Source organism: Calypte anna, chromosome Z (genome assembly GCF_003957555.1).
Source record: "Calypte anna isolate BGI_N300 chromosome Z, bCalAnn1_v1.p, whole genome shotgun sequence".
Lineage (NCBI taxonomy): Eukaryota > Metazoa > Chordata > Aves > Apodiformes > Trochilidae > Calypte > Calypte anna.
Window position 1 is genome coordinate 39,906,807 of NC_044274.1, and position 14,801 is coordinate 39,921,607.

At 39.6% G+C, this 14,801-nt stretch overlaps 1 protein-coding gene across 2 annotated transcripts in view; it reads left to right on the forward strand.

Annotated features, from left to right (window-relative positions):
- The window catches only part of PCSK5 (proprotein convertase subtilisin/kexin type 5), a 248,141-nt gene extending 235,558 nt beyond the window's left edge, over positions 1-12,583 (forward strand). The window contains exons 29-38 of one of the 2 annotated variants that reach the window (XM_030467471.1): positions 400-595; positions 2,772-2,989; positions 3,935-4,171; positions 4,665-4,895; positions 5,590-5,767; positions 6,984-7,198; positions 9,119-9,234; positions 11,113-11,115; positions 11,432-11,615; positions 12,180-12,583. In XM_030467471.1, the coding sequence (XP_030323331.1) occupies positions 400-595; positions 2,772-2,989; positions 3,935-4,171; positions 4,665-4,895; positions 5,590-5,767; positions 6,984-7,198; positions 9,119-9,234; positions 11,113-11,115; positions 11,432-11,615; positions 12,180-12,583 (1,982 nt within the window). The remainder of the gene's footprint in view (positions 1-399; positions 596-2,771; positions 2,990-3,934; positions 4,172-4,664; positions 4,896-5,589; positions 5,768-6,983; positions 7,199-9,118; positions 9,235-11,112; positions 11,116-11,431; positions 11,616-12,179) is intronic. The other variant, XM_030467470.1, reaches the window with a different exon arrangement.
- Positions 12,584-14,801: the final 2,218 nt, after the last annotated feature.

Here is a 14,801-nt window from a genome sequence, read left to right on the forward strand (position 1 = left end):
ACAACTTAAACCATATGCAGGTAATCAGATAATCTCCAGCTGAAGTCAGGCATCAGATAAAAATTAAACACATGCCCTTGGCAATACAGGGGAAAAAACCTGTTACATGGATGTTGCTTTCTTTCTTTGCAATCAAAAGTAGAAGACAGAAGACTAAACTGGCTTTATTCAAGAAGATGTGCTAGATAATCCCAATGATTCCTTCTAACCTTAAATTTCAACAAAGATCAAGGAAACTCCATTGGGAAATGGTGTAAAGGATGTTTTACTAGTATTTTTAACCATGAAAAAGTTAGTTTTCAGCCAAGATGAAAGCTTTTTTTAGAACCATCCAAGGGAGGCATCTTTTCATTGTATTTCCTGTTGGTACGTTTCCCCACTGGGTTGCTCTTTTGACAGGAAAGTTTCTTATCCATGATACCTGTGTTTCTCTGTGCCCTCGAAAAACTTTTGGCAACACTGCAAGTGGAAAGTGTGAGATGTGTATAGATGGCTGTGAGGTGTGCTCTGATCCCTGGCACTGTCAGAAATGTCAGGCTGAAGAGGACCAGTCACTCTTTCTCCACAAAGGAAGATGCTTACAGGAATGCCCTGAGTAAGTACCTCCTGTTGGCTGACTACTCATTTTCTCACTGCACTCCACATCTTTAAAGGTCAGATTGTTTATAAAACTTTGAAGGGTTTAATTTAACCAAGTTTACCAGAAACTATCACAAAGTAAAAGCCATGTTAGTCTGCCCTGAATAAACATCTTAGAAAAAAAAAAGACAAATAAGAAGTGGAACTAGACAAGAAAACCTATGACAGATGGTGCAGCTCTCATTGATGTCAACAGGACAATGGTACCTCAGGTTGGTTCTTTATGGTGACTCAGAATAAGCCTGTAGTCATTGTCCTAACTTGTTCCTTCCTCAAGGTAGGAATGAGAGCCCAGAAAGTGGGTGTATCAGAGTCCTGATAAGAAAATACATTGCTCAGTGGTTTGTAGAAACATACTTTGACTTACATTCTTTAATTTCTCATGTAATAAAGAGAATTCAAAAAGCAAGATTCTCATTTGACTCCGGTGGATATTAGATCAGGCACTTAAATAGATCAGGTTCTCCTGTTTCTGTGCTTTTTCCATCAGCATTCAGTCATCCATCATACCTATATATGCATTAAAAATCTGTGCTACGCAGTATGAAGATTTTGCTTGGTTAGATTTTATCTTCAGAAAAACGTGCAGCTCCTGCTTTTTGTATAATCAGTACAAATTCTCTGGAACTATTTTCCTGCTAAGTTTGTTACATAAATCAAAGAGAGCTAGTGTAATAGATTCTGATCATTAAATGTCAGAGTAAATGCAAAGCAATTGCACTAAAGGTTACTCTCTTCTAGAAACACCTTTTAATATCAGAAATAGGGATATAAGAGCAAAGATAATGTTTTGGCAATAATGTATTTGTTCTTGCTATTTGTTCCCCACAGTTATGCTACACAGGATCAATATAACTAAATTAAACTTTTTTATATGCCTCTAGTCTTTCTTCCAAATTCCAGACTATAAATAATGGTTTCCCAGGCATCACTGAGCAAAGTCCACCCACATTAAACTCCGGTGTCAGCCTCTGAGGCAAAGTTCTTGAGGCATAACTACTCTCCACCAGAGCAGAAAACATAAGGCTTTTCTAGGGCTCTTTTTTAACTTTGGGACATGCTATAGGAGACAGAAAGGGTTGCTACACCCTGTTCTTGACAGGAGATTTTGAAAGGGTGGGCTAGCCAAGTACTCAAGACAGGAATAAGAGAAAAAGGCAAGACTCTAAGAAAAAGATGCAGGATTATGACAAGTGTTAGAAATAAAAAAGATGAGCATAGATGGCAGGCACAACTCTTGTCTTTTCTCTAGCCTTGCTCCTAATGCAGTTCCTCGGTCTTTCTTTGGAAAGATCAGTTCCAAGAAGGAAAGATATATGTTCTGGGACTACTTTCTATGTCACCTTCCTTGGATTTCATCAATGGCTGTATACATCGCGATTAGTAACTACCTTAAAATGTGGCCTCGCTTGTTCTTTACCTTTCCAGCATTATGATTTTAAGACGGGTGGCAGACTGGATTGCATCCAGCCTCTCCATTTATCCCTCCTCTGAAATATAGGAGAATTTTTTGCTGTAGTTTCTTTATGACTAACAGTCCCAGCCATGGCTGTCTACAATTGCACTCACATCACAGGTACCAGTAATAGATCCCTCCCCACTGTGTCTATCTTGCTGTCATTAAGCACACATACTACTTAAGCATCCTTCTCTTGCTGGGTTTCTTTAATTCAGGCCCTCTTTTTCTTCCCAGCATTCACAATTCCAGGGTTTTCTCTTCTCTTTCACTCCTCTAGAGCTGCTGTGTTTCTCTGTCTTTCCCTGACCCTGCTGAGGGTCAACTTTCCAAGACTAGAGGTTGCATCTTTCTTTTCCCAAACATTAGAGATCTTCCCATATTATGTGAGGGGGAAACCAAGAAATAAGCAAGAAACAAAGTCCACCATCCCTAAGAGAACAGGTACAAGAACAAAGGAAGGCTGGACTCCCATCACAGCACTGACCACACTTATTGTCTGCTCACAGGCAGAGGGCCGTAGGTGAAGGTTGGGCAACAGATGGTGAGAGAAAACTGATCTAGTGATATGTCTGGGCTTGGAAAGTCTTATATATCAGCACAATTCTTACATTCTGGACTGTTTGATAACTGTACATTGACGAAAGTGTGTTTTGTGTTTGTTTTCCTTCAATAGGGGATATTTTAATGATTCTGAGACTTGCAAGGTATGCAGTGTGTCCTGTAAGACATGCATGGGAAGTGCTACCAAATGCCTCTCCTGTGAAAGTCCTTTGCTTCTGGATCACTGGATGTGTCAACCTACCTGTTCAGAGAAGCATTTTGCCTCTGAAGGAATCTGCAAACACTGCCCTGATATGTGTCAGGAGTGCATTAACAATGAAATATGCAAAGGTAAAAATGGTAATATGTATCTGGATCTATCCAGAAACAGCTTGACAGAAACACAGATCTGAAGAGAAATTATGTAATGAGAAAAAATTGAAAAAGAATTATAATATCATTGCTAATCTCCAAGACAGAGGCAAAGCAATGAGTTCTTCATGATAAAACTCAGTATAAACCACCAGTCTGTAAAGATTTCACATTGCTTTGCCTGCCCCACGTTGTGTTTTGGAGATTCCTGCCAGTTTCATTCTTTTTCCAATCTAGTGTATTCATACCCAAACACTTTTTACACATTTACACCAATGTGAAACACAGAATGTTTCTTTCTCAGTTTGGTTGAACTTTACACCTACTTAGCATTTTTGCAAATGGCTACTCATAGTAGAGGATGAAACCTTCAGTAATGAAGCATATTAGAAAAGACTTGGATATCCTGGTAAGTCTGAATGCATCCACAAAAATTTCAAGAATAGCTATTGAGCAAGCCAATCTGGAATTTTAAACATGGATGAAATGGGGGAAAATATAATATAAACAAAGCTTTGAAACCAAGTATTCATAATAAAATTAGCCGAATCCCAGCTCTATGCGAAGACAAACATTCAGATCCATGTATTCCAGCTAGACTTATTTTAATAATAAAACAAACAAAACTTCAGATGTAGACATCCCTGATTTTGCAGCAAGTTCATAATGCAGCTATAATATCTCAGGAGAAGTCCACCTATATAACTGTCAATAAAGCTGAACAGGTCACTTTGCTTCTCAGTTTCTTGATGTAACACAGAACATGTGTGAGGACTGGGCCATTTATGGGCAGTTTGGAAGGGGGAAGAGTCAAAAAGAAAGCACTAGCTTCCCAAGGGGCCTTTAGGATTTCTTCCCTGCCTCACTGCCCAAGGTCAGAATTCACTGCCTGTTTGCTTATCTGTTGTTTGTTGTCCTCTGTAGAGTGCATGGATGAGTTCTTTCTGCATGAGGGGAAGTGTGTGCAGGACTGCCCATCCCACTTCTATGCTGAAGATAAGCACTGCTTTCCGTGCCATGAAGACTGCAGAGATTGTGATGGGCCAGACTCTGATGACTGCACAGAGTGTGCTATCAACTCCTTTGTCCTCTACAGTGGCACCTGTTTTGAAGAGTGCCCTCAAGGGACTTACTATGAAGAAGCCACTGGAGACTGTCAAGGTTGGCAGCTGTTGTTTTCACCTGAATGGTAGTGAGATACAAGTAGGTCTCATTAAGACTATCCCGAAAGGGCCTGCTTGTGCCACCAAATATTATTATCAGTGTCCTGGAAATGAAGGAGATAGCTAATGCAAAAAAATAACAACTCAAATCTTAGAGCCACAAAAAAATTGAAAAAACATCAGAGGGAGATAGCAAAGCTAAATGTGTTTAATATTATAGGCAACTACTCTGGTAAAGTACTAAGTGCTGATGGAGACAGTGTATTGAAAACAATTGCTTGTCAAAAGTAGGACAAATACAAAGGGAATCCTAAGGAACTGTGTCCTATGACTGAAAATATTAAAATGTTCAACATGCAGAAACAGAGCTGCCACTGTTTCCCTCAGCCTCTCATCCTGAGCCATTGACTGCTCTTTTCAAAATTGAAGATTAAACAATAATCTAAAATGCAACATGAAACAGTGACATTTCTACTCTATGTCCATTTCAGCATGCAACAGGACATGCCAGACTTGTTCTTCTTCCACTGCCTGCCTTACTTGCGGGAATGGACTGAAACTGAACCGTGATGGGCACTGTGTGCCATATGGATACTGTTCTCCCTCAGAGTACTATGTTGAGAAAACTCAGACCTGCAAGCCTTGTCATAAGAATTGCTTCCACTGCTCAGGACCCACTGCACACCAATGTCTCAACTGTGCAAATAACCACTATCTTCTCAGTAAGTGTCTTGCTCCTGCCTCTTGATTTTATTCTACTCTGAAACTATAAAGACAGGCTAGATAATGACAAGTAATAGGCAATCACTGCTCTCCTAGCTTGATGCACTTTCAGTTAGTTGCATCAGTCCTAAATTCAAGATTCCTATAATGACCCTCTGAAATCTCATCAAAAAAGTGGGATACAGCTTGTACATTTGGCACTATTATAGGTATTTATTCCCATAACCTAAAGCAGCAGTCACAGACAGGGGTAGAGACAAACAAATATCATTAAATCTCAAACTTACCATGTGTCATCCTATACAGAGAATGCAATAAAGCTGATGCTTTGAGTGAATTCCAAGGAAAATGGCAATGTGGAAAGGTTTCCTAATTACATTTTCTTCTTTTGTATATTCTAACAGAAATCAAAACTGCTGATGCTTATTATGTGTTTTGCATTTGTATTTCTCAAAGATAAAAAAAATTATCTGCTCTGAAGAGCCTGCTAATACACATAAAAAGCGGAGGTGAGGACTAATGAACTGACAAGATTTAGAAGTAGCAAATAACAATTATCATATCTCAACATTCTCTTTTCTTGTTCTGATATGTGCTCTGGTAGCACCTCCTGTTAGCGAGTTTGCTCTAGCATAGCTGTACGAGATGTTTTGTAGCAGCAAATATTGAGTATTCTCATTATTGTCTGTGCAGACACAACCTGTGTTGAAACATGCCCAGATGGGTATTATGTTGACAGCAACGAAGGACAATGTTCCCCATGCCACACCAGCTGTGCCACTTGCACTGGAAAACACAGCTCCCAGTGCCTTTCCTGCAAACGGGGCTGGTACAAACAAGGAAAAGGATGCGTATACCAGTGTCCAGAAGGGTAAGGTCTAAGCTAAAGATCCAAGATCCTAAGAGCTATGTCACAGATAGATCTTTGAGAAATTGCATCACTCTGCCCTTTTCTACTTCAGAGAGAAATAGAACTGAACTCAGGTGAAAAAAATCTTACGTTGTCCCAGTACAAAGGTGATAGAAAATCTCTCCTCACAGTACAAAACTTTATAGTTTGGACCAGCTTGATGTGGTGTAGCCATTCTTAAATTCCAAGGATTCTCCTAGGTTCTGTTTATACAGAATAGTGTTAAGAAGAATAAATATTCTATATACTATACACTATATACTATACTGTACTATGTATATATTAGTCAACTTGAGCACAGGAAGCAGTGTAACTTCCCTCAAGCATCCTTGCAGCCTCTACTTAATCTGTAGTTCAGATGAGGTTACTTTTGTTTGCATTGAGGTTTGCATTTGCATTTTGCATGTTTATAACGGATCATAATAAAACCAACCATTGAAACAGCTTTCAACTGAGGACTTGTAATTCTAGGCAACAACCTCAATTTCAAAATGTGAATTCAGTGTGGTCCTGTCAACATGTCTCAGAAATTCAAATCTGGGAGGTGAGCCTATGACATTTGGGTCAGGCCCATTTCTTTTTGCAGCACAGTATGATCATTCTGGCTGTTAGATTGAATTATCACACAATTAAACTGCAAGTCTGTAATGACCATATCTCAACAAAATCACGGTGCAGAAGTTCTTCCTTGTCCCGGGCAACTCAGATGAACACTGTTCCTCTGATAGTATCCTTTGGCTAAGCCTGTTTGGGCACCAAAATGAAATACTAAATTTCTGAATTTCCACTTGGCAGCACATCACTGGGAGCAGTGAGAAATTCAGAGCTTACCCAACACCTCCATAACATGTCTTAGAATGAAAAACCGGAGTTGAGGTTTTGAGCCTTGCCTATTCCAATACTTTGTGTCTGAATTCACCCTAGAATCCAGAAAGCTTTGCTCTATACACCTTCAACTTACAAAGTTTTGTTTTGTAGCTGTATTCAAATGACCAAGGGATATTAAAAGAAATCAATTCCGTTCTCACTGCGATTGTAAATGTTACTGCTATCACACCAATACCACTTTTATACATGGATGTAATCACACTAAAAGCTGATGATGAAGGATAAACATTTTTATCTTCCTGTCACTGCTGGACGTTATGCAAAGCAATGACTGTCTGATCTGTTTTAGGTATTTTGCACAAAACTCCACTGCTTCGTGTGAGAGATGCCACAAAGGCTGTAAGGAGTGTGTGGGGCCTCAGCCCACAGACTGCCTGTTCTGTGATGCATATTTCTACCTACTGCGCTCGAAGAATGAATGTGTTAGCTCTTGTCCTGAGTATTACTATGAAAGCAAGGACAACATCTGTGAAAGATGCCATCCTTCCTGCCAGACATGTGAAGGTAAAAGCACATGCTCGGCTTTGACCAGAAATAAGGGTTATCAAAACACCTGCCATCTTGTTTTGTTTTCTTCTTTCACACTCTGCTCCAAGATTTGGGGAGACCACATACTGCAGTAACAACCCATCCACACCCTAAGTAGCTACAGTGTCCGATGAAGACCTCCACCAGGGCTGTGGGGTTCTTCCTGGCACTGAGAGATTTGCTCTACTGGCTACTCCATATGGTAATGCTGCCACATTACATGTAGCATATTGTTCAAAGCAAGGATTTCAATTACTGCTAAACTCCAGCCATAGAGCACAAGAGTAAAGGCAGCCACTCACAGGGAGCACTGGGAGTGAAGGGAAACAGGGTGAAGGCCAACAATCAGACAGCGGTAATGAATTTGTAATTTGCAATTAATTTTCCATCAGCAAAGCCTTTCACAAAGATGCAAGGGGAGGGGTGGCTCTGTCAGTTACAGTGCTGGGGTTGTTTCTTGTGCAAACACTGAATAATGACTGAATAATACTTTGAGTTGTTCTCTGTGTTACTCTATGAAAGGCAAGAAACCTAAATCCAACCCATCTTTACAATCTGCAAACAGGAACACGAGTAGAAACAGACCTTTCTTCAGGGTGAAAAGCAAAGTTTTTCTCTGTGACACACAGATTTAACTCAGTTTCTTATTCAGTGTCCTGATTTGTCCAAATCTGAAGCAAGCAGTATTCATCCTGTTGGACCCACTTGTTAGCCCCTTCTATCCGAATTGCATGAGGAATAGCTGACAGGTGTCACCGTGCAGCTGAGACCACACTACACTATAACATAAAAACCTTGGGTTTTATTAGTGGATCTACTGGATAGGACAGATGGCTAATTGCAACATAACATTTAAAATTGCAGACATAACTCTTAGAGTGAAGCCACCTTCAAGAACTATTAAAATGTAATTGTTTAACAACATTATAAAAAGAACAGAAATATTTTGCTTGGATTTGGGACAAAATGAGAGACACACAAATTTACAGATTTTTCCACTGATTTTTACTTTATTTTAGATAAATACCACAGGACATATTTTTTGCCATAATTACAGAAATGCTAGAATGAAATGCAAGCCAACCTTTCTAAACAGCAAACCTGTAGATGTTCTGATGCATGATATTTTGATGATGTATGAGCAAAGATGTTTGGGTATCTCTATTTTCTCCAAGCAGGAAGGTAAACTCTCTACTACTCAGGAAAATCACATAGAAAGTTCATTGGGTTATAGGAAGTTGCTAACTTCATCTGCTTAACTGCTGTTAATGTGAGCTACTGGAGTTTCATTTTTCTTGCTTTCAGAGAGTGGCAAAAAATGCATAGTAGATGGGAGACAGACAGGTGCATTTTAACCTGTAAGGCAAACCTTTCACTTCAAGGTTTCACAGAAATACTGTAAACAGTAGTATTTGGCCTTCAGAAAGACTCTCAGTACAAAATGGGCATACAGAGCTCTGCCCCAAGTACAGAACTTCTTTTCCTATGCAACTGAAGAATTTATTTTGCTATTCAAACATAATTAATTATTCATTGTGGTTTGAAAATTGTTTGAAAATCAGCAGTAAGTACTGATTTTGTGACAAGTAGCACATTGGCCAACATTCCCCACGCTTTTACTTCAGTGCACTGACCCAACTGATTTTCCTGAATCCGAGCTTCCCTGTAAAACTGATTCCCAATTCAGCTTTTCTTGAGAATCAAAACATGTAAGAAATACATTTTGTGGGCACGTAAAACCTAAAAATTAGGGCCAAAATCTTTCTGATACCAGTTAGAGAAATAGGAATGCTGTAGAAAAATATCCTTCTCCTTGGTGGCAGCAATGACTGTAATTTTTAAAGGAAGCTGACAATTATTCCTGTTGTGATATTGTTGTTTTATCTTCCTTTTTAGGGAAGGGAGCATTCAGCTGCACATCTTGTGTATGGAGCTACAGTTTATTAGGTGGAATGTGCAATTCAGATTGTTTTGTAGGTGAATATAAAGTCCAGGAGACATCAGGACAAGAGGTAACTATTTGTAGACATTTTCCCTGTGATTTGTATACAGAACTTTAACCTCTGAACACAATGCAAACAGCATAGAATGCTAATACCCTTCTCTCAGTTTTCAAGGCCACTTATCTTTTAAATACGCTTACTTTTTTCTTCCCTTGGCAGAGGAAGAAGTATTTCTCTCTCTGGGGTAGTCTACTACAGAATGATCCTCTACTAGTAAACATAAAGGCATGACTTTGTCAGTGATCACACCAAAGCCACGAGAATATTGGCTATATTAGTGATAAAGTATTTTTTCCTTCCATTATAATCGATTTCTCCCCACAGATTTCTGCTGCTTTGTCTGTAAGAAATCACACTGCTGGCAGAAACCTCTAGTGCAGGGTTAACAGAGCTGTGTATTTAGTAGAGAAGGCCCACAAGTAGGTTTGGGTCTGTGCCACAAGCCCTGGCAGTCCAGCTTCCAGATTTACACACCAACTGCCTTCCAAAGATGTTCAATAATGTGGCAGCAAAGCAAGACATGCAGCCTGCAATGCTGCACACCCTGGAGTCTCGGGCCTGGCATGTCCCCTTAACTGTGCCACCCTGTAACTGAGGCTGAGATAAGGCTGAAGAGCTGGGGACCACAGAGTTCTGCAGCTCTTTGCAAGCTTTTGGACTCTGAGATGCTGGACCTCCTCTGCTGACCTTTACATCTTTGATTCAGGAAAAGCAGCTTTGATTCAGGAAAAACATCAAGTTTGATGGAAGGTTATTGGAGTTTCCAGGTCGTCACAGTACATATGGGGTCCTGGTCCTATGGCAGAAAAATAGGAATTTTCTTACTTCTTGAAGGTGACTTCATCGCCATTACTGCCAAAGAACAACAGATGTGCAACCACAGGACTAGAAAAATAAAACAACAAACCCACACTTTCTAACCAAAAAAGCTTGCAGTCTGACAGTTTTATTTGTCTGTCTAGTTAGGTGAGATCTCTAAGCTTCCCCTCTCACTACAAGCAGGTCTCTTAGAATCCAGGAAATAAAAATCAAGTTTTAGTTTTCCCCGTCCCTACTACATTTTATCATTGACACCCAGAGCTGATAACCTAGACAGTGAATGACAGGGCTGAACTCCCAGGTCAGGTACAAAAAAATCCAAAACAAAAGTTGGAAGGAAGAACTGCCAATTGTAAGTGAAGTTCAGGTTTGTGGCCATCTGAAGAACCTGGAAGCTTACAGCTCCTTGGGACCCGAAGGGATACACCCAGGGGTACTGAGGGAACTGGCAGATGTGGTTGCTAAACCCCTGTCTATTATGTTCCAAAAGTCATGGCAGTCCAGTGGAGTCCTCACTGACTGGAAAAGGGGAAACATAACCCCCATTTTCAAAAAGGGAAAGAAGGAAGACCCAGGGAACTATAGTCCGCTCAGTCTCACCTTTGTGTCTTGTAAGATCACGGGGCAGATCCTCCTGGAGACACTGCTGGAGCAGAAGAATAATGAGGATATGACTCAGTATAATCAACACGGCTTCACCAAGGGCAAATCATGCCTGGCAAATCTTGTGGCATTCTGTGAAAAGCTCACAACATCACAACAGACAAGGGAAGAGCAACTGACATAATTTACTTGGACTTGAGCAGAGGCTTTAACACAGCCTGCATGACCCCACCTGGAGTACTGTGCCCAGCTCTGGAGCCTCTCTTAAAAGAAAGACATGGATGTGCTGGAGTGTGTCCAGAGAAGGGCCATGAGGATGATCAGAGGGCTGGAGCACCTCTCCTATGAAGACAGACTGAGGGTTGGGGTTATTCAGTCTGGAGAGGAGAAAGCTCCAGGACACCTCATTGTAGCCTTTCTGTATCTGAAAGGGACCTGCAAGAAAGCTGGTGAGGGACTTTTTAGGATGTCAGGTAGTGATAGGAGCAGGGGAAATGGATACAAACTAGAGGAGGGTAGATTTAGATTGGAAGTTAGGAAGTTCTTCACCATGAGGGAGGTGAGGCCCTGGAACAGGTTGCCCAGAGAGGTGGTGGAAGCCCCACCCCTGGAAGTTTTTAAGGACAGGCTGGACAGGGCTCTGAGAAACCTGATCTGGTGGGAGGTGTCCCTGCCCATGGCAGGGGGGTTGGAACGAGATGATCTTAAAGATCCTTTCCAACCCTGAAAATTTTATTCTCTGATTCAAAAAATGTACATTTCTTGTGTTCTGTGTCTGAAAAAGGAGGAGCCCAAGTGTGAGAGATGTGACAGCTCATGCACAGAATGCAAGGGACCTGGGCCTCTTAACTGCACAGTCTGTCCAGCCGGGCAGCAGCTCTACCTGGAGGAAAGCCGCTGCCTGCCCTGCTGCAGTGACCATGACCTGCCCAGCACCCCAGAGTGCTGTGACTGCAGTGAAACACAAGGTAGGACCACGCTGAAGAGCAGCAATGGTGCCGATGGCTTAAGGGTTGACTAGGCTGACATTCAGAAATCAGAATAAGGCAAATATATGTGTATCGTGTATCTCCATCACCAGAATAGGAAGGACTTTACACAAATAACAGCAGTTGTGATGGAGGATGGAAATGGTACCTTCTCTCAATGAAAGCCACAGTGTTAAATGGGCAGGTTTTTCATAGAACAGGTGACTGGGAAGTGCTCACTTCAATACATAGCCATCCAAATTTTTGCATTATAAGCTCCTCACAACAAAATGCATTTGCATGCCTGTCATCTTTTCTGCTTTTTCCTGATTATTTCTAATCTAATAAAGAATGACAGCTATCTCAGCACCCCTACACTATCCCACCTGCAGGAATACTATTGCAGTGTTGGAAAATTGAGGTATTTAGCGGTATACATTTAAAAATGTAAGCAGGCATAAAGGTTATACTGGGTTTTTTGAGTCAAATATATCACCTTGCTCTCTCCCCCACCATAAATTGCACACAAGATCACTTAATCTCTTTTTTTTACTGCTGTTGCAGATGACTGTGTATTACGGACCACTCTACGACCTGAGGGCAAAAGCAAAACTACTTTTTTTATTGTTATCTGCATTTTGCTTCTGCTTGTCATTGGAGCCATTGTATTCATCTGGCAAAAATCAAAAGCCAAAACCCAGTCTGTCAAAAAAGGTGGGTATGAGAAGCTTACAAATCACTCCAAAACCTTACCTTCCTACTCAAGCAACTACCATGAAAGTCCCAGTTACCAGGAAGATCGAGTGATTGAGTTTAGAGATCGAGACAATGAAGATGATGATGAAGAAGATGACATTGTGTATATGGGCAAGGATGGCACAGTCTACCGCAAATTTAAATATGGACTTTTAGAAGATGATGAGGAAGATGAGCTTGAATACGATGATGAAAGTTACTCATTTAGATAACTCTTAACTAATTTATTAATTTCCTGCTCTGATGCTTTTCCTTTTAAATTACAGTGATTTGGTTAAGTATATTTAGTTCCTTCTCAGTCTGCTGAGCTCAAAATTTTAGCTGACATTTATTGTGAGAGGAGAACAGTTTCTAAAACCATTATCTTCTAAATCTTTGCATAAGTCTTTGGGAGGCTTTTAAGTAGCACTTCAGATGTAGAGTGGTAAACAGGTTATGCTACCACGCATTTGTGTGGAGAGTAAATCTTTCCTAATAGTATTTGTGTGCATTATAACTAATACAATTTCTACTTCAAACCATGCACACATACTTTTTTGAGAACATTGCCAATCACTACTAGAAATGTGCAGATATATGCAAGATTGGAGTACATATCTACCTGATGAATGCCACAGGGATAAGGTGTCCGTAGTTCGCTACTTTGTGATTGTGGCTATGCAGCAAATCACAACAGAACAGGCAAATTTGCTCACTTTACCCAGATTTTCATTGTTGGTATCATCTGGCGCATTTGTGTTTCTCAAAGCCAGCACATTCTTCCTTATGATCTTAGACCACACTCAGCTGTGAAATTATGCATCTGTGACACAATGTTTTAAGATTCCTGACTGTGACTCTAGGTAAACAGTTGGTATGAAACGTAACTACATTTATGACTTTGACTGTGGTGTTTGTCAAATAACCTTTCACTGTATGGCACAAACTTCTGGGTATACTGCAAAGGGGGATAATGTCTATAAGCAAGCTCAAAAAACAAGGACTCCTTTCATCTTTTTAACTACCGTCTCAATGATTTGAATACAGATCATTCATTCAAGAAGCTTTTCCATTTCTGTTGTAAATGTCTCAGGAGGGTCAAACAAAGGCAAAGGGGATAATTAGCAGTTATTTGGTAACATAACTAAAAGGAACACAGCAATGTGATTTTTTATTATTACTACAGAAATATATCATACTAAAGAAAAAAGATGCTCTTTATGGTCCCTTGTTGTGAAAGAATAAATTATTTGCACAAAACTGTCTTGAAAATGCTGTTATTTGTTCAGTTTAATTCACTCACAGAGTTCCCTTATGTTTCCTAAGTTTATCTAGAACCATAGATCAATAAATTACATTTAGTTTCTACAAAGGAATTGTGTGAAAATACCTGATGCTTATGGCTCGGTGCCTTCAGCGGAACCTTTTTTATTAAGCATCCATAAAGACTTCATGATTGTTCCATCTGTAAGTTTAAAGAAGTTTTGTGGAGAGGTTTATTGCTTGCATTTTGATTTTTAATCTTTTAATCATAGCACATTCAGTAAGAGAGAAGAATAAAAAGTCAGGTGAATTCAGAAAAGCCAAAACATTTTGAGTCTCTTGAGGCAAAAGACCCTCTGGGTTATATTACAGGTTTATATTGCAGGTTTGTACTGTATATTTAATTAAATAGTAAAAGGGAATAAGTATTTCTTCCTCATTTATATTGTCTGTTTAACATCTAGATGAGCACATTTTCTTGTTTAAGGAAGAGTTTAGGTGCTACACTTACCTTAAAACTATTTTATAGTTCTTACTCTTCCTGAGTTCCTCCATCCTGATCACTGCTTAAAATCCTCATCTAATTATTCTTCTGTATTTCACCTCCATCTTTTCACCTAGCACTGCACCTAGCATTTCTCAGTTCTTTTTTTTTTTCTGATGCAAAAACCTAATCTTATTTTCAATTAGTAAAATTTTTAAAAAGCCAAATACCAATCTTACTGTATACTTTAAACAGAATTCTACCTTTTTTCACTGACAAATCACAGCACTACGGAAAAGCAAGCTAATCATAACCTAGCAAACTAACCAAACAAACTAAAAAAAAAAATCTATACTAAGCACTTAGCTACTCTGAGCCACAAAAAAAAAAAAAAAAAAAAAAAAGCAAAATTAAATTCTCATTCATTACAGAAGATGACCGTTACATAAAGTCAGTATCTTATATTAGGTATATAATTACTCATTAACTGTCATTGTCACCAATGTTTATGAAGTTCTAGCTCTCTTGAAAACCTAAATAGGTCTCAAATACTCCCCTGGAGAAACAGATGATGCAAGTTCTCTAGCCATCACACTAGCAAGTGAGGCCTTCTGTTTATAATTTCTCTTCCACCTTCTTTCTCCGTTCACAAAAAAGTTACAAAATACATTTTAAGGCAAATTGGTATTTTGTTAAATCTCATT